The sequence below is a fragment of the Opisthocomus hoazin genome, chromosome 15 (assembly GCF_030867145.1).
Source record: "Opisthocomus hoazin isolate bOpiHoa1 chromosome 15, bOpiHoa1.hap1, whole genome shotgun sequence".
Lineage (NCBI taxonomy): Eukaryota > Metazoa > Chordata > Aves > Opisthocomiformes > Opisthocomidae > Opisthocomus > Opisthocomus hoazin.
The window spans coordinates 9,034,941-9,053,748 of NC_134428.1; the positions used below are offsets into that span (position 1 = coordinate 9,034,941).

At 45.4% G+C, this 18,808-nt stretch overlaps 1 protein-coding gene across 5 annotated transcripts in view; it reads left to right on the plus strand.

The window, feature by feature from the left end:
- The window catches only part of GRIN2A (glutamate ionotropic receptor NMDA type subunit 2A), a 189,958-nt gene that overhangs the window by 141,621 nt on the left and 29,529 nt on the right, over positions 1 to 18,808 (plus strand). For all 5 annotated transcript variants that reach the window (XM_075436447.1, XM_075436446.1, XM_075436448.1 and 2 more), the window contains exon 10: positions 3,503 to 3,663. In XM_075436447.1, the coding sequence (XP_075292562.1) occupies positions 3,503 to 3,663 (161 nt within the window). The remainder of the gene's footprint in view (positions 1 to 3,502; positions 3,664 to 18,808) is intronic.

Below are 18,808 nucleotides of genomic sequence, written 5' to 3' on the forward strand. Positions count from 1 at the left end.
GCAGCAGTGGACGGAATTGCCTTGCAAAGTGTCTATCTGCTGTGATTCCTCCACCCCCTCACATCTGAAGAGCTGCCCCACGGGCATGTGGTCTAGGGGATCCTCTTCAACGTTCATGGGAAGCCTTACCTATGCCATTTACAAGTCCCTTATTTTTGCAAGATCCACAGTATTCCTGTAATGCTGGCTTTATAATTCTGTGCAGTAAGATGGCACAAATTCTGTAGTTACTCAGAGCTGTGTCTGTGTCAGTACAGAGCAGGCTGAGGTCAGCAGGCAGCGCGGAGGATTGGGGTGGTGAGGGTGACCCTCTCACCCCAGTCCAGCTCTCCACTTCAATACTAGACCTTGACAGTGCTTTTCGAGAGCTGTCAGACATAAATACTGACTGCATTTCAGTAACTGATGATTATAATCATAGCCTTGGAGTTACTAAACACAGTAGCTATATTTTTCAAAGATCAGAAATCAGATTGTCAGTGTTTTCCATCTGGTAAAAGAGGAAAGCAGAGAGTTCAGATATGGGCGTGTTTTTATCACTTCAAGCCAGCCATAATTTCCATTAAAATCTGTGTTAGCAGAGGGAGAAGATTTTCTACTGTTTTGGTAATGTTTTCCACAGTTCCTGAAAATACTGCTGAACAAGAACACACAACTGCTCGGAATACCAGCCTTCTCAGGCAAGCGTGCAAATTGTGGCGTTAAGTCAGTATTTAATGGTTGTGAAAGATCACTTTACTGACTTTAATGAAATTGTTGGTTCTATTAAGGCATATAGGTAAAAAAGTATAAGCAATAGGACTGTTTCCTCAGTTCAGCCGTCCTGTTTGGCATCCCTCCGTCGGTAGGACGGGAGTTTTGTCGCTGTGTCGCAGTTCCAGCAGCTGGCAGAGCGTGGGCAAACCAGGTGGAATGGGTTGGTCTGCTGCAGAACAGCAGATCTCTCCACAACTGTGGTTCAAGCAGGGCACTTGCACAGTCAATTTGAGGATTTTTATTAGTGATTAAAAAAAGTTAACATTTCAGAAAATGTCTAGGAAGAAAATTGCTTCCTAGCAGACATGATATATGTTATTTCCCGTCATGGGGCTTCAGGGAATATGAGCGTGTGTAGAGACGTGAGGCTTTTTTCTCTCTCTTCTCATGCCTGCCACGTGCATCTTTGCTGTGGTCACAGAGCCTGTACGCTTCTCCAGGACGTGTCAGTTCACAGAGTAGGAGTTTAAAATTAGTGATGAAAACGTTACACGTTTTAGATATGAATGCACCATTAGTAAAAAGATTTTAAACTTTTTCTTTCTCCTTTACAAGCAGCCTGGGAGCAGGCAGGAGTAGCAATCATTTCAAAAAAATTATCTCCGTGTGACTGTTAAAATTTGTTGGTTAGGTGTCTCATGCCATGAAATTCCAGACAATGGATGGTGCTTGGAACCGTTTCTCTCTGGATTTTCTATATTTGACTTCCTCATATGAATGATGTCATCACTTGAATTGCTCATTATCCCCACGGTCTTTGAACAAACTGGTACTTTTTGTTACTCTTGGCTCTCTTGCAGAAATATTTTTGCATTCTGTGAACGTTCGGTTTCGGACAGACACCTCAATGCCTTCAGCCAGGCCTGTGGGAGAAAACTCCTCCCAACAGTTTAAACTCCTAGGAATGCTCTGGAAAAGGGAGACTATTCAGAACCAAACTCCATTTCTGAATTACCAGGATGCTCCACCATACCCTTGCTGTTCCCTGGCTTCCCCTGCCATAGCCCAGGATCCGGGAGCCCGCCTGCGGAATGCTCACCACAGGGGAACTGCCAAACAATGGCAGCTGCGTGAACAGCAGCAATGTTTGCAGGGCATGAAATCGGCATTGTTTCTTTCATTTTTTTTTTTCCATTTCTATTGGTTGTAAAATTTGATACAGACATTAGGAGATATTGGAAACCATCTCACGACTTCAGGGATTAATTAGCTGTAGATTTAAATAAAGTTAATAGCAAGCTACATCTGTATCAGTAGAATCTCTGGACATATTTAAGTGCAGGGTTTGTCTCAGTGTTGCATAATAAACACAAAAAGGAGATATCAAATATAGCCTAAGAACCGTGACTAGTATACAGTGTAATTTTAGTGCATGGGTCAATTAGTATGTGTAAAGTAGGAGCGAAGTAATAATTTAAACAGTAAAGCTGTGAAAAGGGAAAATGAGAGAAGTAAGACATCTGTTAGCTGAGCGAATAGAGAAAAATAGTTCATTCCTTTATGCTTTGTCAAAATACGCTTAATTAAAATGAAGCATTTAATTATAGTTCTGTAACATGAAAATATTGTTGCAGCAATAATTTCACAGTCAAGGTTTGATGGAATTGAAAATATTCCCAGTTTTTATATGAGCCTATTTCTATGCTCTTTGGCAATTGACACTGGATCCTGGGAATTCTTGAGGCCCTGAGACCACACATGGAAAAGAGCAGTGTTGCATGCGTAGCCCGCAGGCAGCAGCAGCTGTATAAAGATCAGCTGTCTCCTGCAGCACAGGGTATATAGGTTGCACTTCTAACCTCAGCAGTAAAAAGAGAGTGCATTTTACCGTGGAATTCATGGGTGACTGCTGTTACCAATGCGCAATTGAATTTCCTCATTAGCCAGTAGTTCCTCTAATCAGAGTGGCCTTTTGTCATTTGTTTCTTAAAGAAACATCTTCACTTCGTCCTGAAGTGTCGCTCGGCATTTAAAGGGAGGTATTGAAAAGGCGCGTATACAATCTTCACCTCTGTCAGCAAAAGTTGATGTGAGATTATCTGAACGATTTCAAAATCTGAAGCCCGAGCGTGCCCTGAGCTCTTGTTGTTGCTGCGGAGATCCGCCCTGGCTTCCCTGGGCTGGTGCAGTGGGGATACAGAATTTTAGAATAAAGCCATGTGCCACCCAGTAAATGGCCTGCAGTTTTAAACTGCAGGAATAAACAGGGGCTGGGATGGTAGGCTGAGGTCTCCGTAAGCCCTCTTCAGTCGGGTGATTCAGCTGCTGAGCCCCTGGGGCAGAGGCGAGAACAGCCCCGCGCCCTGTCCCTCCCTGCGGAGACCCAGAGTGTCCCAGCTGAGGTGAAGGTGCGAAATGACTGTCAGCAAGATCCGAGTTGCTTTGGGTTGCTGTTTGCCACTGGGGCTGCTTGTTGTCTGGGCTCTCTAGGGAGATACGGGCAGATGAGGAACATCTTCCACTGACCCTCTGCTCCGGTTTCTGGGGTCCTGCTGTATTACAAGGCATGGGAGAAAGTCTTCAGAACGGTGAAATGGAGCTGGCTTTACTTCAAGTGTAGGTGTTTCTGTAAGTTCAGCCAGTGGGAAGACACAGTTTCTGGTATGACAGAGCTGAATGAACCCAAAGCATTTGCCTAGAAGAAATCTGAGGCAGCTTGTACAACTCCTGTTTTTTTTCAACCTGAAATTGCCCTTCCTCGCATTTTGAACACCCAAAACACTTTGCTTGTCCCATTTCTCTCCAGTTCCAACGGCCGCATGATTATTCACCTCCTTTTCGGTTTGGAACGGTCCCGAATGGAAGCACCGAGAGGAATATCAGAAACAACTACCCTGATATGCACCTTTACATGACGAAGTATAATCAGAAAGGAGTTGAAGATGCCTTGGTCAGCTTGAAAACTGGGTAAGCTTTTTCCATTAGTTTTAAAGAATACTGCAGACTTTGCAGAAGCTGGGAAATGCCGATCTGCACTTACCGTGATACTGAGCAGACTGATGACAGGCGTTCTGTGTAGTACAAGGCGTTTTTTTTTTTCAGCTGCACTGGACAGATATCGGAAGGGAAAATGATTGCCTGTGGTTTGTATGACTTTTAAAATTGCGTGGAAGCGTCGATGTCCTATGTAAAATAGATTCAAACGGCAGAATTAGTATTTCTCAAATTTAAAGAGAGATAGTACAGATGGACCTGGATTTGGGCGGGGGCACAGCACAGAGCGTGATGTTCTGTACAGGCCCTCGTTATCTTTGCAGAACTCTCTCTCATGGGACTGTGCTCTTGCAGGGTGAATTTCTGACAAAGTTTGTTTGTCTGGCCAATGTGCAACTACTTGTTATTTCTTTTCAACCTCCCACCCTTTGGTGTGCTTTTAGGTCTCCTCTTACATTTGCTTCCCTCCTCTAATTAGCTTGGCCGTGTACATTTACGGTCACATCTGAAGTATTGACGTTGAGCTTTGTATAATCTGTGGAGATGAGATGGTCTCAAATACTGGATTACAATAATCATAATTTAGCAATATAATTTGTTTTGGTTTGTTCTGAAGCAAGAGGGCTGAGTTACCCGTAGTGGATTTAAGCACATCCGCACCAGTGGCTGTGTCAAGGCATGTCTCGCCTGCCGCTATTTATGGTGAACACAGGACACTTTTCCTGTACTAAGTGAAGCTGCTACTTTTGGTCCTTTTTTTTTCTGAACTGCTTGTCCTTTTAATTTTTGCTTCTCCCAGACATGTAGGGGACTGTAACATATTTCTGATGCAAAAAAACCCTGAAGTCCCCCAATCTTTCCTTAGAGTGTCAGTTCCCTTCCTTAAAAAGTTCCCCTTCGCGCTGTTTGCTCCCCTGCGGTCTCCGTGTTGCGGTCCGGACCCCCTCTGTTGTCCCTCCTCAAGGCCTGCTCAGCCGGCGTTTCTCAAGCGTGGGTTGTCCCACCCCAAGACAGACCCGGAGCACAGCGTGAGGTGAACCTCGCCCGAGGTCTGCCAGGTTGGAGGCAGAGCTCCTGCTCCGGCTGAGCCCGGCGAGTCCTGTTTCCCGGGCGGCAGCTGGGTTACGCCTTGGAGACAGTCAGCTGAGGGCTGCCGCTCCCGCTGTGAGTTCTGAAAGAAGGAGCTATCCTTGATTTGAGCTGTTGCTGGGGCTTGTTCAGCTGGATGGGTACTTTACGTAGGGGATGTATGTTCCTTGTACTTTTCACCAGCCATTTGTGCTGCTGAAAGCCCTGAAAAACGGCTGCTAGCTTTACCCCCAGGAGACCTGTCAGACACTGAAGCGTGGAAAGGACGGGGCTGCCTGGCTCCCGGGAGCTCGGGACGTTTGCTACAACTCGGGCTGGCTGCGCTTCTGCCAGCTGCTGCTCTTCCTCAGAAGCTTTAGTCCTTTTGACAGCACAAGCTATTCGTTTTTTTATAGATTTTCTTTCCCCCCACTGGAGTTTCTTTCCTCGTCAAAGTGATCTCTCAGTGTGGACACCCCCAGGTGTCTACCTCGCTCCCCTTGACTGACATTTCTGTAGCAGATGGTGCGAATGAGCTGCCATGTGCGGAGTTTTCTGGATCAGTATCAGTAAGTGCTACCTACAGTTGTGCTCCTGCAGATTATGTCTGGTGGCACTGCAGAAGGGTTTCACAGCGTGCTGCCAGCTGCTGAGGTTTCTTACAACAGAAGTGTTGCTTTGCGTTTGCTTGTATCACGGGTTTGGACATTGCAGTAGGAGAGTAATGTGGGCTTGCATGTGTCAAGTGGGCTTGCATGACACAGAACTGGGAGGAGTGGTGGATACACCAGCAGGCTGTGCTGCCATTCAGCGAGACCTGGACAGGCTGGAGAGTTGGGCACAGACGAACCTGATGAGGTTCAACAACGGCAAGTGCAGGGTCCTGCACCTGGGGAGGAACAACCCCATGCACCAGTACAGGCTGGGGCTGACCTGCTGGAGAGCAGCTCTGCAGAGAGGGACTGGGTGTGCTGGTGGACGACAGGTTGACCATGAGCGAGCAGTGTGCCCTGGCTGCCAAGAAGGCCAGTGGTCTCCTGGGGTGCATTAGGAGGAGTGTGGCCAGCAGGTCGAGGGAGGTTCTCCTTCCCCTCTACACTGCCCTGGTGAGGCCCCATCTGGAGTTCTGTGTCCAGTTCTGGGCTCCCCACTTCAAGCAAGATGAGTAGCTACTGGAGAGAGTGAGGGGACTGGAGCATCTCTCCTGTGAGGAAAGGCTGAGGGAGCTGGGCTTGTTTAGCCTGGAGAAGGCTGAGGGGGGACCTTATAAATTCTTATAAATATCTCAAGGGTGGGTGTCAGGAGGATGGGGCCAAGCTCTTTTCAGTGGTGCCCAGCGACAGAACAAGGGGCAATGGGCACAAACTGAAGCACAGGAAGTTCCGTCTGAACATGAAGAAGAACTTCTTCCCTCTGAGGGTGACGGAGCACTGGCACAGGCTGCCCAGGGAGGTTGTGGAGTCTTCTTCAGACTCTGGAGATATTCAAGACCCACCTGGACAAGGTCCTGTGCAGCCTGCTGAGGGTGACCCTGCTTCAGCAGGAGGGTTGGACTAGATGACCCACAGAGGTCCCTTCCAACCCCTACTATTCTGTGATTCTATTTTCTGCCTCCCGTTTTTGCGGAGCCGGAGCTGTGCTGACCCAGTCGGCGTGGCACTTGTCAGCAGTAAGCTCAGTGGCAGATCAGGCCCCATGGCTGTGCATTCTTTTTGCCTCCAAGTGGTTTCTCTCTGGAATGATGCCTTCATTGAAGTGACCAAAGGGGTCAGGCTCTGCCGTCCTCGCCTGTCACTTGCACCTGGAGCCCACCCTGGTTTTTCTTTTTGCGCAGACCTCTGGTGAGGACGTGGTGGCAGTGCCCGTGACTGATGCCTCAGGGATCTCTGGAGCTAAAAGTGCCCCGAGTGAGAGATGAGGTTGTGTAATACGGGACAGTAATAACTTACAGTCTCCGGAGGGCGGAGAGCAGAAACGCACAAAGAGGTACCTGGTAGTGTATTACAGTTGGCTGTTCTTTCTCTCCAGGTTCATATTCTTCAAATACTTAATTTTTCACTTCTACCAAATTTTCTGTTCTGTTCCTCAGTATACAGAACTGTTTGCTCATTTTTTATTTACATATGCTGTATCTTCTTCCTCATGGATTATTTGACTAGATTGTTTCTCTCTTCCATGTAAAGTTTGCCCTTTTCATCCTTATCTGGACTTGACCAAGCTTTCACCTTCCTGACTTCTCTTGATCCCGTGATTTTTCATACATCTTACCCTATGGAGCCTATGTTGCTGCTGCTCTTTTGAGGATGACCTGTCTCTCCTTCCCCAAACTGCTTCTGAGCAAATATATAATTTCTATTTTCCTCTTCAGTACGTATGTGTTCTGCTTACCTTATTACACCTGTTTTGTCTGTTTTCATCTTTAGGTCTTGTCAGAGCTATTCCTATACTTTTATCTTTTTTCTTTTCTCATCCTCATCATTGGTAGCATACAACAAGCAATTTCTCTTACATATCATAAAGCTTGCTGCTTCTGCATAGCTTTTTGAAGATCAACTACTTGGTAATTATAGAGTCATAGACTACAGGCCTGGGCAGGACTTAGAGATGGGTTGATACTGCTGCTGCGAGTCAAAATCAGTAGGACCTGTGTTATTCTGGAAGAATGTTTGTATAACCTGCATGTATTTCCAGTCTCACTTTTAAAATCACTTGTGCTTAATTGCAGACATAAGGTTCTGACCCCTTTAATTCCTTATGTATGGTGTTTGGTATCTCATTTTAACTACCAGCAATCAGGCAATGCTGAATGACTGAACAGTGCTGCACACGTGGCGTCTGATGGAAACAGAATCAAACTCTCCAGTAGTCACTTGTCACAGTTCAGTCTGGTTTTGTTCTATCTCAAACCAACAAGCTGGTCTTTAGATCAGCTTTAATTAGCGTTAGCCTCTTGGGATGTATTGGAATATTTTGATTTTTGAGACCATCTTGTTTGATACGTAAAGTTTTTGAGTTGAACTGGAAGGAGAAAGTGGGAAGGAGACAAACATAAATCTTCAGATGCACAGATTTCTCAAAGATTTCCTTTTTGTTGGAGGCGTACTCATGTCCCCTTCCTCACTCTGAAAAGAAATTTAAAAACAAATTGGGTTTTTCTGCTTGCTTTCTCACAAGAAGTGAAAAATCAGCTGCCTGAGTCCAGTCGCTAGCATGGTCAGGAAAAACCTCAAGGGCAGAAATAATGCGTATAAAATAAATGATGTCCCTGCCTTTATTTCCTGGCCTGGTGCGGGGGTGGGTAGGTCTTGTGTTGGAGTGTTGCTGTACGTGCAGAGACGAGTGTGCACGCGTTGGTGTCCAGGAAGCCTTGAGCAAAACACCTAGCCCCTTTGTGTTTTCCTCTTCGAGAGGTGAAGCTGATAGTGTTTGAAAAATTAGCTTACAAGGAAAGCATCTGCATTTGGTTTTCTTTAATTAGAAGAAATAACTTCACTACATGGGCAGTGGGCTTGGACCTGCCTTGTTCAATTAGCATCGAAAATGTTCAAGATCATTCTGGAAAGGAATCAACTGGGAAATGCTGCACATCAAAATGGAAATGAGATTTTTGCTTTAGACTGCCATTGCCGTTATACCTACTCCTTCAAGTGAGTCCCCGCCGGGGGTTCATTGCAGCTTACTCAAGAAGGTTTGTTGCTGTCAATGGTGAAGGAAAATTGGTCAGCTATATTGGCTGCTCCCCTTGGTGTGATAACAAATCAACATTCGTTTCTGAAAATATTAAAAAAAAATCTGTAAAGTCTCAGTAATATCTACCTCTTGTCAGCAGTGTTTTGTTTCTGAGACAGTTCTCGGAACGCTGCGGAAACAGCAGAGCTTCCTCTACTCCGTGTAGTAACTAAAGGTCTCAGTCTGCAGCCAGGCCTCTTAAAAGGGAGCGAAATTCCTGCATGTTGTTATTGAAGTACTACTTAACATTTTTCAAAATGGCAAAATATTGTACCTGCTTCAACGCAATTTAGTACTGAAAGTAACCACAATCTTACACGTACGGGTGTTCTCCCCTCTCTTCGCTCCGAGCAGGGGTTGTCCAAGCCACACGTGCTGTGCTACCTGCAGAGCTCCGGTCGGCTCTGCAGGCAGGAGTGAGCTGCTCAGCAACGCTCCCGAGTGGTTTGTTCCTTTTCCTGAGTGACAGCAGAAATAGCAGTGATGTTCCTGAGCATTACTCAGCAGAGTAAAGTCTGTCAGACAGCAGCTGATGTATTCTTGGTGGGTGAAGTCCAGCTCTGTTCGAGTTGTGGTGGCTCCTCTGTGCTCTGCAGATGTTTATTGATGAAATAAAGTTTGGAAAACGCATTGCAAGTGGTTCTGTCTCTGCTGCGTGTAATTAATCTGTATTTCTGGAATCCTCTGCACCAGAGAGACAAATCCTATTGATTTTGCTTCTTGAAGAGAGAAGTCTTCGGACAGGAAGCAGTTAATTATTGTGTTATGCTTACAGTGGCTGTTTGGGTTGGTTTGCTGCTGTTTGCCTTGCTATATTTTTCTAGAAGAGGTTATAATTAGAGTGCTGTCTTTTTGCAAGCAAAACCACCTTACCTGTTGTAGTTCTTCGGTGTGGGTTGTGTCAGCTCACTGCTGCTGAGTTTGCGTGTGGTGTTTCTCCACTGCTGCAAAACTGTCTCGAGGAGAAAACGCAATGGCAATAAGCTGGGAATGCATTTCATGTTCTCCCCTTTGCCCCAGCACATCTACACTGGAATATTGTCTGGGTTTTAACCGATAATGGCTGAAATCAGAAAATCTGATTGGCAGAGACAAATTGGGGAACTTTCACTTGGCTGTTGCCCATCACTAATGAATCCGTCTGGTTTTTTCTTCACTTCCTGAATTTTCCTGGACACGAGGACTGCAGCCGAGTGTCACGCAGTGGAAATCTTGTTTCAAGAAGACATGGTCTAGCTGATCCTGTGTTATGGCTGCGTGTCGGGGTGAGGACTTCCAGTCTTGCTGCGAAAAGCTGAGCACATGGCTCGTCTCGAGGAAACTGCTGTGATGAATCCCTCGTGTTCCACGGGCGAGCAGCCCCTTGTCCAGCTGCAGACCCCCTCGCTGGCGTGAGCGGTTTGCGGGTGTCATTTACAGCCGCAGCTGCAACTGCGTGTTCAGGGACTTGGTGCTGAAGGTTACCTGGGGCTCCATCTGCCTTCCTCTTCAAGATCGCTGTGCTTGGTCGTTTAGACGCACCGGGTTTAATATCTTATTCCGCAGCTGTCTGTGGCGTGCTGGAGGAGATAGGAAGCTGCTCGGAAAGAACGCCGTGGTGATAGCGTTTCTGCGCTGCTGGAGCCTCGGCGGGGATGGCCTCGGATGCCGTGGATTATCAGATTGGAGCTGTCCCCCGAGAAAACGCTCTTGCCCTGCCGGCGTGTGCTGGCCTGCGGTCGCTTTGGCAGGAACACGTGACGGTTCTGTTCCTTGGCATTATTCAGTGACAAGTAATCATGCCAGAGAAAACACCCGACAGCGTCTGGATGGACGTGTGAGTGGCGCAAGAAGTGATTTCCTCTCTGCCAGCACTTTCCCATGTGAAAACAACAGTATGATTATTAATATTTTATTATTAGAATCCAATGGTACTAAGCAGAGAAAGTGCGAGAGAAGACCCCAGAAGGCTCCAATGCCCCTCTAACCCTCAGTCACCAAGTTTATGATCCAGAGCTGGATGTTTGCTGTGCTTATGGCTTTTTGATCACACCCAACTCACAGCTTGGCACACCCGCTTGCTCGCTGCACAGGTACAACCGGTCAGCGGCCGCGCTGGCAGCGGCTGCCGTGGGGCACGGGCGCGAGCGGCTCTGCTCCGGCAGTGGGAGCTCGGCTCGGCCGTGCCCGGCAGCCCCGTCGGGTAATTCGGGCTGTGCAGTGAAGGGGTGCTGTGCCTGCAGTCAGAAACAAAGCTGACATGTCTTTTAGGCAGCCAGCTAACGTCTCCACTTGAATGCAAAAACAATTTCAGTATTTTTTTTGCAGTATTATCAATTTATTTTTACAGAAAAATTGTCATCAAAATTTGCATCAAAGGAAGAGCTTTCTAGTTTTCATTCTTTCTGTGATTCGTACCTTTTCACCTAAAAAGAGGAGGGAAAGCTATGAGAGAAATTACCTCTGTGAGAGAAAAATTACGTATTATAATTTTTCATAAAAAGCACAAGTTCTTCGTCATCCTTGCAGGCAGAGAATAACAGCTTGCGACTGGAACTCAAAGTGTTCAGCAGACATAAATTTTTGAACTTTCAGTCTCGTGGCTCAATTTTTTTTGACTGTTTCCGATTGACAACACCTGACAGTATTTGTAATTGAGAATGTTCACTCGTTTCTTAGACTTTTGATGTTGCAGTACATATAGCAATTCTTTTACCAAATTTTTAAGGAATTGCCAGAGGTGGTTGGCTCTGAAGCGCGTTTGAAGGTGGAAGGAGGAGGTCGGCGGGCAGCGTGAAATACCTGTAGGCTGCAATACCGTAGCGCTTGCAGCTCTCCTGGGTGCCTGCTATGGCACACGAAGAGAGAAACCACGCTGGAGACAGCTTGAGCGCAAGCACTGCTTTATGCAACTGAATTTTAAAATAATAATGAAATTCTTAGCATTCAGCTATTGTTCTAAGAACGTGATATTTTCCTGCTTTCTCATGGCCTACTCATCGAAGCTCTGAGCCTGCTTCAGTTTTGTGTTTTTCACAAGCTTCAAAAACAAGATTAAAAAAATCAAATACCGCGACTGAAATCACCAGTTTGAAGATGGGTGATCCTTGCTCCGGTCACATTTTCAAGATGTCGCTGAAGCAGCAGCCTGTAGTGGAAGCGAGTACTGGTCTTAATGACGAGGGAATGGTATTCTCCTCTTTCAAAGTATGGAAACCTGAGAGATCCTTTGGGATACTCAGAATTCACTGCTTTAAACTACTGGATCTGAAACTTGGTTATTCGCGTGTGATTGGAAAAATATTTCCCTGAGTCTGCATCTGCTGTTACTGTAACAAAGCTTATAACCTAAGATAGGAATCAGCCTGCTGTTTTTTAAAGCAAAGTACTGAGTGATGAATCCAATTTGTGTGTCTACATGTTGTTTCATTAAGGAGAAATGTTTAAGCAAATTACTGTCCCTATTTTCGTCAGATCTATAGGATATTAATTGAACAGATTTTTGTCAGACCCTGAAAGGAAAAATTATTGTGCCAGGCGATCACTCCTTCAAGGGGATGATAAATCCAAAATGTGACTGTGTGATGTAAGATGAGAAATGAGTGTTGCGGATAATTCACTGTCAATGGTACTTATAACTAACGGCCAGGAGTATGAAATAGCTTAGAGGACTGACTTCACTCCTGGCTTGCTCTACTTCTGGACAAAGGCACCCGCTAGACCGTTTTTCTGGATATAACCTTTGGACGTTTTTGGAAGATGGTGCTTAGCCACATCCATTTCTGCAGCTGGTCTGAACAACCAAATGAAAAATTCAATAGAGCTGTGAGACAAGGCCACGGGAACTGCTCAGGAAAAAGCTGAACTGAACTTTAATTTTCTCAGTCCAGTGAAACCTGAAACAGAGCCAGACCACCTCTGAAGCACTGATGGGCTCAGGCAACTTTTGCCACAAATTGTGCATGGAGCACTGTATTTTATGCCTGCGTACTTTCTGCCTCGTAGCTGGAGTAGAAGTAGAGATGTAAAATACTTTCAGAAATTGTTGTTCTGTAGTTCCGTTTAGTGCCGAGAAGCTGAAATGGTCACAACTGTAGACCACTTAAGATTTTTTTTTTTTTTTTTAAGAGAAAATGAACATCCATGGGTCTCTCCTCTTAGCTCTCTCCTCTCTCACAGTCTTTTCCCGGTTTGGCACCAGACCTTTGTAAAGCTCAGTAGTGATTGATAGAATATTGCATTTGTGTTGTTAAATTGGTATAGTTACCTTCTGGAGATCAGGTGTTGCGAAAACCAACATTAAAACAAGCTCGGAAAGAAACGGAAGAAACTGGTGGAAGGTGAATAGTCTGGCAGCTGTAAACGTGCTGGGGCTTAATACAGCCCATAGCTCACAAGATGCCCGCTCCTCTGAAGCCAAGGTGATGTATTCAGGGACAACAGCATCCGTACGTGCCTTGCTTCTTTCATCCCTCCTTCAGCACCTGCTGTTTGCTAGCGCCGTAGGCTATCGGCTCCGAAGTCTAAGCCAGTGAGGGTCTACTGCCCATGTCGGGGGTGTTGCTAACCATGTATACCTCTGGGGAAACTGGTAAATCGAACAGCACTGAGCAAAGATCCAGAATTAGCCGGGAGAGCAAGATGTTTGCCGTGCTCCAGAATGTCTGTTTATCCCTATCAATGCTGACAGTAAGTACTAGATTATTGTTCAAATACAAATACACTTCCCTTAAAACCATCTGAAGAAGCCAATAATGTGAGTAATGATTTTCTTCCTGACATTCTGTAACAAAGAAATCTCTGCTAAACAGTTTGGCCCATTCAGTGTTTGCTCTCCTGGTTGACCAGGTTCAGGCAACTTCTGCAATCGATAGCTTCATCTGGCATCAGACTGCTGCGGTAGCTGAATTTCCGCTTATGTTACAATGCTTTCTTTTGGACTTCGATGTAAGATTCATTTCAGTGTTCATTCTAATATTTATTTGGGTATCGCACTTGGAGGGGAATGATTTCCAATTGATGTTACAACTGTAGTCACCGAAGCTAGGAATTGGAAGGCTGATTTGCAACTGGGCCGTGGCTGTTTGTGCCAAAAGACTGCAGAGGTACAGAAACATTTACATTTGCTGTTCCATCTAGGTGCGTTTTTCAAAGGATCTGTTCACGAAAATATCAGTTCTGAAATCTAATAGCTTAAAAGAAATGTGCCTGAATCAGCCTAGCTTTCCTGCTTTTCCTACTGGCGTTGCTGCTGGAGGGAGTGGCGTGCAGGGTCTGGGCTGAAGGGCCACAGAGCTGGAGACCTCCCGGGGCATCTCCATTTGTGGCAGGACTTTCTGGTATCATTTTTTCCGGTGACTGATCCCTGTTTCCCCATCGCTTGCCGTGCTTTCAGGAAATGTGCTTATTCTCACAGGTGTTCTATTTCTTCCACATGCGTTTACAAGTCTAAATAAGTAGCAGACAGGGTAGAGCTTAATGTGCATGGTGGCGAGGTTCCGGGGGAGACCGGTTCTTAGGGGCTGGGAAGCAGAGGCCAGTCCCGATGCTGGCATTTAGAGGGGCGGGGGGTGTGAGGCGGCACTCACTGGAGTGGCTGGGGAAGCTCAGACCACAGTCGTTTCAAGCCATCTGTAAACAGAAGCGGACATCCTCCTGTCCTTTTAAGCTGGGATACAGTTTCAAGAATTTCTTCATGTCCGTAAGATAAATGCGCTGCTTTTTTAAAAAAAAAAAAAAAAATTAAAGGAAAAAAAGCCCCTGTCTCTGCTGTTCAGCTGATCCATAGCAGCTTGCCTCTACGGAAAAAAATGTTTTATGGTAATTTGTAGTCGTTTTCTAATTCCTTTACTCAGTACCTCAGTGCTCTTCTGATTTGTCTTTTTTAAAGGCTATCTCCTGTGTCTATATTACCATCTTTTTAGGTAACGCAGTTATCTATCTAATGTCTTTAAATATTGCAAAGTACCTGGAAATGACGTGAGCAGGTGAAAGTAGCTACCTCCCATCTAACCCCGCTTCTTTGGAGACCAAGCTGTTCCACATTTTAGTATTCATTTGATTTGGGGCTGAGATTGGGTGCTTGGTGAAATGTACTGAATTTATCTTCCATTACGCCATTGTAACTGGGACAAAACCTCTAATCTAAAAATACATTCCCCCTACTCGACTCTTCAAATCTTGTGTTTTGATAAACTTCATTGCTTGGCTTCTGAGCCTTGCAGCGGGACACTATTCCGATGTATAAATTAATCATAAAGGCACGTTAAATTTTCCAGTGTTTTGTTGCTAAGGGAAGCGCTACGGGGCCTGGGGAGGTGGGTGGGCAGAGGGGGGAGGATGGGAGCTCTTGCGAGTGAGGAGGGTGAACACGCCCGTCGAGGCAGCCGGAGCCAGGCGATGCAGGAGGGTTCCCAGCGGCTCCTCCAGCAGCCAGAGGTTGCCCTGAGAGGAGAGGTGAAGCCTCCGCAATCTCTCACAATGGTGTTAACGTCTGTCAGAGCTTGCTCCTTCGAATTTTGTGTCTGAGTTTTCTGTGTGAAGGTTGAAGTGAGGACAGTTTGAGCTGGGAGAAGTCATAAGCTCGATCCCTGCTAATGAGTTCAGCATTAAACTGGGTTAAACTTCGCTAACCTGTGTTGTTTCGGGGGGGTGGTTGCTGAATTTTTCCCTAATTAACTGGCAATGTCAAGCCATCAAGAAACCCTTCCATTAGGGTCTGTGTGGAGCTATTTGCATGTGAAAAGATAAAGTCACTGCTGGTAATGAAATGCCATCAGATAACCTGAAATACATTTTAGTCAAAGCTGGGTAAAAGAAATCATCAGTCCTTCATGCTGAAGGTTAAATATCTGCTTCTCTTGCTCCAGCAATGTCAAAGTGTCACTTCAGAGCACTGCCACCGAAGCCTTGTCTTGAGAGCAGCCTGCTTTCCCTGTGATGGCTGCATCATTCCGCAGCCACCTTTTGGCGTTAGATCCCCTGGACATAGTTTTAGAGATGCACAGGTGGCGTCGTGTCTCTGTGCGCTCTGGACATACTTTCTTGTATCCTTTCTGTGGATAAAGAAGGGATAAAACCTGAATTATTAAATTTGTAATACATCTGTAAATCTGCGATGTAAAGCTATCATATTCTAAAGGCAGTATTTTTGCACTTGCTGCCTTCCCAGCAGTGGTATTGATGATCTCTAACATATATGCTGATGTTTAATCCAGCCTTCAGTGGATACCAGTTTTTTGCCTAACACCAAATTACAAATGCTACTTGAAGGGTCATATAAGGCATCTGTTCTGCAGCCTTTGCAATTCTTTTGAAAAGCAAAAAGTCTGAAAAGTAGTGGGTTTTTGCAGAATGTTTTGAAAATGAGCTGATTTTCTTCAAAATTATGTTTAGGATGCAAAGCTTTCAGAAGGAAAAGCGTCCCTGATAGGGGTGGGAAAGGTGGGGTCCAAAGTTTTGTTTGAGGGTTCACTGACTTGCAGTCGGATATTTGTAAGAAGACAGTAATTCAAATAGTGTGCTTTCAAAAGCCACGCCTGGAGCCTTAGTAAGCAGGTATGGCACTTGCTCCCTAACAATCTTTGCAGTGCCTTTTGCACTTATTTGCAATGAAATTTGAGGAATAACATCTCTTGGTTTAAGTCACCTAGGTAAATTTCAAAAATAGATCTGATTTCATGAACTATCTTTCCTCAGAATAAAATTTTTGGAATTTATAATGAACAATTATTCTTAAACATGTAATTGACCTTTAGTTTTTCAGAACAAGCCCCAGAAGATGCATATGTGAGTTAAAAGTTAATCTTCATCAAAAGTAATATAGACAAGTCATTGTGGTATAGCTATTTACAGCAAAATGCAGTGCAAGCAAAGTGCTGTGATGGTGCACGTCAGCTGTTACATGCATTTTGGTTTTGTGTAAGTCAAATCTGTGTACGTAATAGTACACAGCTTTTGTCTGGCCATGAAAAGAATGTATTTGGGGTGTTAGAAAACATACAGAAATGAGAGGAAGAGAAATTGATTCTGAAGTTAATGTCTTGCATCTGACAGATGAACACAGCACTGAATGGTACCCGCTTTAGCAAGCAATTAATTCTGCTGTGGATATTGTACATTTGGAAAGCTGGCAAGTGGCTTTGGTCGTGCTCAGGTTTCTCTGATCCTCAGTGGAAACACAGTATTATTTGTTCCATAGACTCCAGTGCTTGACAGTGAAGCAGAAGGACGTGAGTAAACAGGGCTACATCAGGGCATCCCTCCCGTTTGCTGGTGCTGTGACACAGGGCAGAGCAGGACGCAAAGGAGCTGGAAGAGGCTGATTCCCGGTGCACTGGAGCAGTGTTTGTGTCTCCGGAACCACGGAGCCGAGTGGCGTTTTAGTTTTTTCCCTCTTCTTCCATCAAGAAAACAAAGTTTCTGGAGGATCTTGTAGTAGGTTAAGGAAGCAAAGTAATGTTTTCCAAGTGAGCTATACTTCTGTTGTTGAGGAAGAAGCCATGACTACTAACGGAGCATTTTCCTAATCCTCCTTTTCAATTTTCATTGTAGGAATTTGATTAAAAGTATGTGCCAATAATAAAGATGGGGAAAATTATAGGGAAGCCTTTTCAGCTTTTCTGAAATTACTTTTCTGTATCTTTCCTCTAAGTTTAATTTTCTTTACACGGGCATTTTTTTCATGTGTTGAGTAACACTTTAGAGAATGGCTTTTTGCAACAGCTATTCTGATTTTTCAACTCTTATGGTTCTTGGTGACTTCTAAATGTTTAGGTACAAGACTGTCCATATTTTTTTTTCACAGATCTCCCCCTTCAAATTATTACATTTAGTCACGCTCTTTTGGGTTTTTTTAGAACTACTCCGATCCGTAATATTGTAACACCTGATGATCTGCTATGCTGTGTGAGCTAAAATTCCCCCCACCCCTGTTCCGCTTTGTGCTTGGTGGGTAATGAAGGATGTTTGCCTTTGTAGTCTCTCTTAGATAAATATTCCCAAATGTTTATTTTCTCTCCTGCCCAGGGGTATTGCAGCAGTGGGGAGGAAGCTTACAGCCCTGCCGGCTGCTCAGATGAGTCATGCCGCTGTAGGCCTGTTCCCCTGCACTCACTGAGGATGCCCGGCGCCTTTGGCTACTTCGTGGCAGTTAGAAATCTTGTTTCTTGCTGCACTGCAGTTTCTGTAGTTCTCTTTAATCTTTGTAATAATTCGTAGCAGTTTATTTAAACCTACGCAATGTGACGAAGCTTTTCATCCCCTGAAGTGGCTGCACTGAAGTGACAAGTTAATTGATTCAGTTTTACATGACTAAGGCTTGCAGGAGGCTTTGAGCTGTGCGTGATGTGGTCTGCTGTACTTGGTGTCTGTAAACTGATTTACAGTGAATAGGTACCTTAAGCAGCAGAGCGGTCAGCACGCGGACCGATACAACGCTGCTCAGCTCTGCAGCACAGCTGGACTTTGCTGCCACAAGAACAAAGGTCCTGGGGCTTGCCAGTCCGTCTGTAGAAGAGGAGGAGAAAGAAGAGAAGGATGCGCTGGAGCACAGACCCAGGCTTGCCAGCCCTGCCTGCAGAACGGCAAGGCGAGGATGGGCTACTGCGCCTGGCAGCTGCTGCCATGCACGCAGCCTGCCTCTCCCAAGCGAGACAGCAGACGTGGCGCTGCCCACGGAGCCAAGGCGGGAAGGAAGATCCTCTGCGGCCCCAGCAGCCTGCCGCCCTGCGCGGATGCCTGCCCGTCCTCTACCCGAGCTTACGCTCACTGCCGTCTTTGCAAACAACTCCAAAAGGGTCAAATTTTCACACTGGCACAGATTTTGCTGTCTCAGTTCTTGGAAACTCTTACTGAGGAATGTTTAAAGTTGTCTTAAAGTTCTTAAAAATTCAAAGTGGCAGGAAGTTCTTCTCCTAGTGATGGAAGAGTTGGGTGCCCGAACATCCGAGAGCTTCAGTCGTGGCTTCTTACTCCCTGGCCACGCCGTAGGGGTACGTCATGTTCTGAAGCTTTGCTTTGCGGGGAATAGTATTTCTGTAATCAGCACATGATGAAGAGATAATTAAGCCTAGAGAGGTTATAAATTTATGTTGGAGAAAATGCGTTCTGACTATGAGTTTGTATTTGTAGATAGCAAGACTCTTTCAGGGCAATCAACTTGTTGATTTACAGTTCAGACATTGGGCAGCAACTGGCAGCAAAACCTTTCAGCACTCAGCATCTGTCAAGAAAGTACCTCATGTTTTTAAATCGATTTGTGTAATGAGATTTCTTGTCACCTCACAGAAATAGTGTAGAGGAAACTGTCACAACTAAAGCCTTCTGCGTCTTCGGAACCTGC